The sequence below is a fragment of the Hyposmocoma kahamanoa genome, unplaced genomic scaffold (genome assembly GCF_003589595.1).
Source record: "Hyposmocoma kahamanoa isolate Upper Pololo Valley unplaced genomic scaffold, ASM358959v1 99278, whole genome shotgun sequence".
In the NCBI taxonomy this organism is placed as follows: Eukaryota; Metazoa; Arthropoda; class Insecta; order Lepidoptera; family Cosmopterigidae; genus Hyposmocoma; species Hyposmocoma kahamanoa.
This window is the reverse complement of record NW_020655848.1, coordinates 1,022-10,824: the sequence shown is the minus strand read 5'-3', so window position 1 is coordinate 10,824 and position 9,803 is coordinate 1,022. Positions and strand designations below refer to the sequence as shown.

General features: G+C 36.1%; 1 protein-coding gene across 1 annotated transcript; it reads left to right on the top strand.

Annotated features, from left to right (window-relative positions):
• Positions 1-284: 284 nt before the first annotated feature.
• Positions 285-8,906, top strand: LOC113239050 (probable tyrosyl-DNA phosphodiesterase; the record flags this gene model as incomplete). Its single annotated transcript, XM_026475913.1, has 5 exons — positions 285-453; positions 3,312-3,414; positions 4,906-5,005; positions 6,856-7,087; positions 8,257-8,906. Coding segments are annotated over 5 exons (724 nt in total), but the record flags the coding sequence as incomplete, so codon positions are not given.
• Positions 8,907-9,803: the final 897 nt, after the last annotated feature.

The following is a 9,803-nucleotide window of genomic DNA, read 5'->3' as shown; positions in this document are numbered from 1 at the left end:
TTATAGATTTTAAGTCTAATAATTAGTGGGCATATATATTAATATTAGTGTGTCGTAGGTAAGCCGACGATTGCCGAGGGACAATGACAAAATAGAAGCACTGTTCGTGATTTTAGATTCCTATAAATAGTTTCATTTCCAATAATTTGTTACGTTTGTTTGTTCTCTTTGCTACGTTGCTTCATTATGTTGCTTAGTTAATTAAATTTTTTACTTAAATTAATAAGCTTAGTTACTGGGTTAGTTTGTAGTTAATAACTAAGTAAACGGTGTATTTTATATAGTGTGTTCCTGGTGGCATCCGTACCTGGTTCTCATTTTGATCAAGAGTGGGGAATGACCCGCGTCGGATCGCTACTACGTCAGCATTGTTGTATACCGCACACAGAATCTCGGCAATGGCCGCTGGTGGTGCAAGCTAGCAGTATCGGCAGTTACGGAAAGGATCCTAAGGTATGGTCCACTGTTACATAGATCTCTAAAAGTAGTATACATTATTGACGTTGTTATGGACCGCCTACTGGACTGTGTAGGCATCGAGTATGCAACCAGAAATAGAGACGAATGTCAATTAATTTGTTTGAAAACTATTTTTTGTTTCAAAATTTAAAAAGACATATTTAATATCTAATTACCGATGGAATGTGATTCCGTTTATTTTGTAATTAGATGTTTCGCTGTTTTTCCCACACCACCGAATCGAACATTGTTTGATAGATAGATAAACACTTTATTCACTGATATAACACAACAGATTAACCATAAAAGAAAAAACAAAACATGATTGTCATAGCAGTGAAACGGCGCTGACTCAGCATATGCCAAAGTTTCCTAAGGCGCTGGTTTTCAGTCAGAACCAACGAGAGGGATTAAGTTATTTGAAAGCAAAAATATAACGACTATGAGTAAAGTTATACATTGACAATAATAATATACATAGTAAAGTTTACACTATTTACATAGTGCATCTAAAATAACCTGTTTGACATGTAAGTGCATGAGCAAATGTGAATATAATTACAGCTGTAGGTGTAAGTTATGACTGTAAAGAGGATTTAATGTTGTGTAATGTAATTAGTATTATAATATAATTATACACATAATAAGAATAGATCAAAGCCACAACAAAATTCGATTCTAGTCAGACTACGTTAGAGATATTATCTTTATTACAATAAATACAGAATATTTTGGGAATATACGGAGACGTACACACAGGTCAGTTGTTGGCGCTGCGCTATTTCAGCTTTCTAGTTTGTGATTTAAGCGCAAACAAGAGTTGATATTTAAAGTGGCCCTTAATAAGGCCCATTTGCTTTTGTGTTGCCAGGGATGGATGGCCCTTTCGTCACTATTTCTGCTTATATACTCCATGCGTAAACATAATGATAGTGTTACCTTGAATGCAGTTCATTTATAATTCATCCGTAGATCAAATAATATAGAACAAGTAATATACGGGCGATAAAAAAACCACTGACCATTTTAAAGGAGCATACTGTATAAGGGAAAAAGAAAATACATATTCGGTTTTTTTTTGTCAAATACTTAATAAATAAGTTATGACGTCTCAAAGTTTTGCGGAATATTGTGAACGGTATTGATACCCTATGATTCGCAGACGCCGTTGCTATAGCAACAAGAACGGTGTGGTGCAGTGGGCAGAGTCAGCGCGCGAGTTCATGTGTAATATATGTTAAATAACAAAGTATTAAACTAACACGCGATGCGTTAGGGCAGGTTTGTCGTATTCTGGCGTCTAGACAACTCCGCCGATCGCTCAATTTTATTTACTATTTTGAGGTTACCACGCGTCAGAAATTATTAAGAAACATTAAGATAAAAAAATGGGGATTTTTCTTGTTTCATTTCGCTAATGTGTTCTATTACTGAATTTTATGCACTCGAAATAAAATCGCCAGTGATTTTTTTGTCACCCTGTATATATATATCAAACATAAAAAAAAAATCGTTTATTTAGAAACTTGCACATTTCCAATAAATCTATTATATCTTTGAAGATCAAATAATATAACTCCTAATATACGATACATTTAAGTAACAAACTTTCCATTTGTGACATTTGAATTAAAAACAGTAGATTGTACAACAAGGGTTTGAAAACGCGTCATTTTTCCCGAGACGAGTATATCCAATTAAGTCGAGGGTAAAATGGGTTTTATGAATGAGTTATACACTCTGATTTTCACGTCGATTGCGAGGGAATTAATCAGCAATATTACAAATAAACGATTATTTAATTAAAATTGAATGTAAAATTTCAACGATTAGACATATTCAATGTGATGGTTTTTGTATTTTATGCATTAGAGCATACAATCCTATTTTATGCACTAGAGCATAAAATCCTCCTATTTTATGCAGCCTACACCCAGCCACATCCCGGACACTCCATACTACGATCGAAAGTTATTTACCTACTACTACTACTACTACTACATACAGTAAGACGCTATCTGCGCACGCGCAAATGTGTGCGTGAAGTGGCAGCGTTACTCATCATCACTTTCTCGTACTGTTACGTCACATGGTCAGAGCGGCAACATAGCGAAAATTCTAACGCGAATCTTTTATCCATAATTCTATTAATGTTCATTAGGTATTTATATTGATATTATATTTTTAATTAATTTACTAACTAGTATAATATTGAAGATTTGAAAATGTATATTTTGGACAGGCAAAAAGGTAATCAAGGTATTAGAAATTGCGTCTCCAAGTTTATCATTACCTATTTAATAATTAGATATATTCACCACGTAATATATATCGGCAATACATATTGAAAATTCGGGAACCCTTGTCTACTAGTTCACGAAGTCATGGCGTTTCATTATATTGATATAATATATCTGCACTAAATAAACGAAGAAAGCAATAACTGAATGAGTCTTGGACATAAGTTTTTTTTTACTTTCCTACTTGGTTTACCTTTCGGAAAACGAAAAAACTCCTCTCTTTATCCCGTTTAGATGATGATAAACAGCCTTATAGCACAACTCACGACCATTATAAATAGTAACGTACTATGATGTTATTATTAACGTACAAGTTTCGTAATGAATAAATGAAAACTATTCAAATATGAAAGCCGTCTTAGCGCGAAAACGGCTCGCCGACAGCCTTGTCGTCGTTCAGTCAATGTGACCGTCAATGCGCAGGGCGTGGCGCGGTATCTAAAGCTAGGGAGGGGCGGAGAGTATCCGTTCTCATTAGTTTTTTCTTCTCTGACCCAGAATAAATACGAACTTTAAGAGCATGAGAAGTGAAAAGCGTTTTTTTTTCTACAGTTGTGGCTAACCGGTGATTTTCTGTACAATTTCACGAAAATGAAAGACCAACCGCGGTTGCTAGCGCTGCCACCGGAGTTGAAGTTTATATATCCGTCTTTTGGTGAGTTATACTCGGTTATGGCGATAGTGAATTATTACGAATCCGATTTTTAACTCTTTAAGTGTGTTAAGCATTGACTTACAAATAAATGGACGACGGGTCTAATACAAAAACCACGAAAAAATGTCCCAAGTCAACCTATTTAGACGTAGTGACATGTAAAGGAATATGAGAAAGCTAAAACGTTGAATTTAAATTGTAATGTCATCGCAGTACTGTCTAATTTTGCTTGCTTCGCTGTCAGTCGAACAAACGAAGACTATAGCGTGAATGACGCTCTGTATACGATTTTAACGCCCTATAAGTTCGGACACTTTTTAGCGCGGACCCGACGTCCATACAATTGTAAGTCAATGGTGTTAAGTTACTTTTTTCATACCCGACTATAGAAGAAGATTTTTGTAGTGTTTTTCGGAATTATCTTATGTGTAATTTCGAATGTGTGTCATTATGAATGCGAGTCATTATGAGTGTGTCTTCGAGTGAGTGTCATTATGTGTTTTTGGGCTGTGTATCTAGCTTCAGGACAGTTGAGACTGTACAATGAAGAGATTTATTTGACTTCAAGGATATTTGAAAGCGATTCTTCTCATATTATAATTTTAAATACAATATGACCGAAAGCCAATTGTTTGGAAGACAATCGATGTTGAATGAACGATCGACGTGATTGATGTCGTAGATGAGAGTTGTTGAAGCCACGACCATGTCACCCTTCAAGTCACGTCACAGCAGTCGCTCGCTGCGCCCCCTCGCGGATCGTAATAAAATCATCTTGTGGTGCCAACGCTGATTACTGTAAGATCTCATTTCGCGCCCCCATGGAGTGGCGTTCAATGACTGTCATTATGACTATATGTCATTATGAATATCCGTCATTATCAGCATGAGTATTTGTAATTATGAGTATGGTAATTATTAATTTATTTGATACGCAAAACAGTTTACATTCAATGGTACTCTACAGTTTCATCAATATGTAGATAAAAGTTAAATAATATACAAAAGATTAACAACTAGTGGAAATAAAAGTACAAATGAGGACGAATGAGAAGACGGGGCGAAGTGTTTCTGAATATTGTTACGAAATCTAAAGATGTTGTTGTCAAAAACATCAATGAGACATTCTGATATTGATGTTATTAATTCATTATAGGTTTGGCATATTTTCGTTAAGGGATTATAAAATGAAGTATCACTTTTGTATATATGCAGTACAATTATTTTAAGGCAACGGGGATTTGGCCTAATTTTAAAGTTAATGTGGGTTAAAAGATTAGGAGAAATGAAATTATTATGTATTTATTAATTTATGCAAATGAATGCAAATTTTGAATGTCTGTCATTATACGTATGCATCATTACGAGTTTGTGTCATTATGAACGTGTGTTATGATATGAGTAAGTCATTACGACGGTGTAATTAATGAAAATAATTTACGCAAAATGCATGTAATAATATCCGTGTTTAAATTATTTTTATTGTTTTAGAGAACGTTCAACAATCACATGATGGTTTACTTGGCGGAGGCTGCCTACCTTACGCCGCAGAAATACATACTAAACAACTTTGGTTAAACAATTTCTTATAGTAAGTTAATTTGTACCGACTAACAGGTTATTTACTAAAGCGGAGAGGGTAGAAGATGCATTTAAATAACCAATAGAATAGTTATTTTCAATAAATGGAGTTGCGTCTTTAGCAACGTCAATGTCAGCTTCAACAAGTGACAATGAGTCAGTGAGGTTGTTTTTTAACCGACTTCCAAAAAGGAGGAGGTTCTCAATTCGACTATGTTCTTTTTTTTTGTATGTATGTTACGCGATAACTCCGGTGTTTGTGAACCGATTTTCATGATTCTTTTTTTGTTGGAAAGGGGGTACTTCCATAGTGGTCCCATTTCATTTTAAAGAAAATCATCCACCTCGAAGGGTGGCTGTTCACGCATGAAGATTCATTTTTATAAATAGCGCCTAACTTTAATTTAGGAGCAATTGCTTTAATGGTTGATTTTGCTATTTCTCTAATTCAAGGCGTTTTTCTCTCAATATACTTTGAGTAGTGTCGTAGTGAGAACCTATTTTTATTATCTCCAATGTCAAGTCCAGTATAGTGGCGAACTAGGGGATATTTCAATAAAACTTGGCAAACAGACGTAATTCCACGTACTTTTGAGGTCGGTTTTTTTAGTACTCTGTACTGAGATTATTATAATATCAAGTGACAGGACGAACAAGTCATGCGTCTGGTGGTAAGCGACACGTCTGACCATAATCGTTGCAGTGCTTTAAATGGCCAAGATCTTAGGGCCACTGCGCCCGTCACCCTGAGACATAAGTTGACAAGTCCCATGTGCCCTAATATCACCAGCACCATTGCCCTTCAAAACCGGAACGCATTACAATGCTCACATGATTGCTTGGCGGCAGAAATATCATCATGACATCATCCGCAGCTTACACGCTTCCACTGTTCGACGTAAGCTTTACTTCGACTTTAGAGTTAACGGTTTAGACCGTGCCAAAAGCTCTGGTACCCGGGGTAGCTCACGCAACTCACTACTAGCCCTTTGAGAACCGGATAAAGTCTGTGTCAACGCACCTTTTGGTGGAGTGTAATTTCACATAGGACTTGTCCACTTAGATCTCAGGGTGACGGGCGCAGTGGCATTGACCCTCAGATCTTTGCTATATAGAGCTTTGAGTGGCACTGTAACTGTTAGCGACACGCCTATCCGGCGCACGACTTGTTCTTCCAGTCATTTGGTATTGTAAAAAAAACCTGAGTGATAAGGTGTCTGTATCCCTGTGTAGGCTTGCTTGTACAGGTAATAGTGTCCGTCCCGTATAACCATCGAGTATATAACCGGATATAGAGACGAAATAGGGGCCATCTATCTCTGGCGAACAACCAGGCAAATTATATCACTTTTAACCATCAACTCTCGTTTGCGCTGAAATTACAAATTAGAAAACTGAAATAGTACAGCGCCAACAAATGACCTGTATTGACGTCCCGTATATTAAAAAATATTCTGTATTTATTGTATCAATGGGGGGCTGTTCCATTCGGTGGTGTGGGAAAAACAGCAAAACATCTAATTACAAAACAAACGGAATCACATTTCATTGGTAATTAAATTGTAATAAAATCCATTATAGCAAAGCTCAAGTTAAACTGGTCGATTTGAAGTGACACAATTGACATCCGTCAATTGTTTTGAGTTCGGGCTGGCCAATCGCAGTTGTCACCGTAATGATTTGGCAGAATAGTCTTTAAACAAACTAAATGACATTTCGTCTCTATTTTTGGTTATATACTCGATGCGTATAACCAAAGTTTGATAGGGAGGGGCACGTACAACAAAACAAAACTTAAGCAGTAAGATATGATATTTTAAATATAGGCAAAAGTATTATAACACATTTTTTTTTACACAGCCAATGGCGCGCAACACATACACACCGCAATCGCGCTATGCCGCATATAAAATCCTACACAAGGATAAACACGTCAGCGTCAGATGCGTCAGCGTCAGCAACGTCAGCGGCATTCTACCTGCTGACGTCGGCGAACGTCAGCAAGGCGGCGTGGGGTCAGCTTAACAGAGGCAACGGCGCACTGAGGATTTTGAGCTATGAGGCCGGGGTGCTGTTTTTGCCTAAATTTGTTGTAAGTATAACGAGTGACCGGAATTGAGAGCGTTTATTTACTTTCATAGTGAACAATATGGGTTTACTAGTAGTAGATCGACTAGCGATACGGGTGTAGCACTACTAAAACATATATTTGGTGCTTGGGAAAGGTCCCAGAATGCTATTAGGGTTTTCTGTGACCTCTCGAAGGCATTTGATTGCGTGGATCATATTAGTCTTATTAGGAAGCTGTAATATTACGGACTAAGTGGCAAGGCGTTGAAACTTGTCTCGTCATATCTTGACGGTATAATTCAGAAAGTAGACATTAATGGAGTGACTTCTTTGGGTTCTCCGGTAAAAATGGGTGTTCCACAGGGCTCAATACTTGGACCTTTCTTATTTCTCATTTATATTAATGATCTACTATACCTTGTTAAGGACCTTTGCGAAATAGTATTGTTTGCTGACATCCTTGATTTTTAAAATAGACACACATGACGTTAACTATGACAATTTTAAAGATACCCACTCAAAGGTTTATTGGTTTAATGTTAACAATTTATAGCTCTATGCTAACAAGACAAAGTGTGTTCAATTTGAATTACCTAATGTAAAATCTACTAGCCCAATCAAAATAAATGGAGAAAAGTTAGACCTTGTTAATAAAGCTGTGTTTTTGGGAGTGACATATATCTTCCTTGGCCAGCAGATTAAGACCTAAAGTATGACCGTTTTCTTAGTATGGACATCCCCATTTCATAAAATTTCGTTTTTTAGGGCGCGTTCCCTTTATGTCGTAACGTTTTATTTATCGTTCGACAACTGTCGTTTTTGACCTGTACCCATATCACGGCCGTCTGTCATGACTGTGTCGTGGACATTTTGTTATCGTTGAACGACTGTCGTGTCTAGTCATTCCCAATCGTGATGGCAATTTATCAAAATCGTTTCAAGCTGCGATTATCTGTCGTCACATTTTTATCGTGTCGTTTTATTTATCATCAGACGACAGTCGTTCTAGCTCTTGCCATTGCCACGACATTCTGTTGTCGTAACGTCAAATGTGCATAACTTCATTTACATATACAAGCTACGACACTTTGTCTGTCGTCACGACATAACGGAAACGCGCCCTTACTGTACATTGAATTTGGCTAGAGTAATAATTGTTTAATAGATAATAAATCTGTTTTTTTCTTTCAGATAAATTCCGACTTTTTCCCTTTGCAAGGAGCCAATCGTCTCATAATACCTTACGACTTGCCTCCTGTAAAATACACGGACAGCATGTCGCCTTGGGTTTCGGATTATTTATCTAGATAGGATACTTTTAGGGCGCGGTCAAATAAGACGTATGTAGACGCATTTTTAGTACTACAAAGATGAAATGTCACGCAAGCAAGCGTCAGATTTGAACGCGCCCTTAGCGTAGCTTATGTTGATAATACATACTATACTTCTCAGCCGCGTTGTTTGTTTTTCAACCGGCTGTAATCGCAGTGGCATATATTTTTCAGCTGTTTAAAAGACACACTAGAACTTTGTTTAAATCAACCTTTATGTTAAGTTTCAACGTACGAGTATTTTAAACTTGTTTTTTTCGTATTCGTGTGTACATTTGGTATAATAAATTTATTCTTTAATTATTGAGTAGCATTCAATTTAATGATTTATTACATTTTATTGCCGACTCAGGAACCAACTTTTCTTTCAATTATTCTAAGGTTAGCTGTTGGAAATCACTTTATGGGGTAAGCTCGCCTTTGTACAATAACGTTCTATTTCTTTGTTAATTTGTAATTTGTTTGTGTTATACAATAAAGCGTTTACATACATACATACATAATTTTCAATAGCGCTAGGGTTGTACAAGGACAATTACGTTTGTAGATTGCGCAATTTGAGCAAATGTCAAGAAAGCTTCGCTTGCTGCACTTCGTTAATGGCAGCTAATAAAGTTTACGTTGTAATAAAGTTTAATTGTGATATAAAGAATTGGTTTTTTTTTTACTTACCGGCTGCGGCTGGTTGGTCTTCCCCTCAGCAATTCCCTTAAAATGTGCCCTCTGGTATATCCGGCTTATCTGGGTGAGATTTGCTCTGGCTAGGTGCGATATCAAAGAGCAAGGAGCAAAAATATGACGACTATGCCTAAAGTTATATATTGAAATAATATACATAATAGTGTATAAATAGTGCATCTAAAATAACCTATAAGATAATGAATGAATGAATGAAATATTCTTTATTGCACATTAAAATTACAACGGCAACACAGAACAGTAATGTAAGTATCACAGAGTAATATACAACAGGCGGCTTTATTACCAAGTAGCAATTTCTTCCAGGCAACCTCAGGACAGAAATTTAAGAGCTGGAAAGGGGAGTGCAATTAAAGAATATCTTGTAATGAAATCGTTTTAAATAAATGCACTTCTCGTCAATAAAGTAAATATAATCAGTATTGAACACAGCAGGTACCTTTTTTTATTGTTTACAATAGGGGCGGCGATAAGACACTTTTTTTTAATTTTTTTTTTTTATTTATTTATCGTATAAAGGACAAAATACACAAATATATTTCTAATCGCATTTTAAACCACTAAGGTTTGTCATAATGTGACCTGTATCTACACAATACAAATTTGAACATGCTAGCAGAAGCTTATATTTAAGTGTAAATCTTTAAGTAATTTGTATAAATAATCTATAATATATATGTTACTAAAATTAATAGGATTGGGTAAATA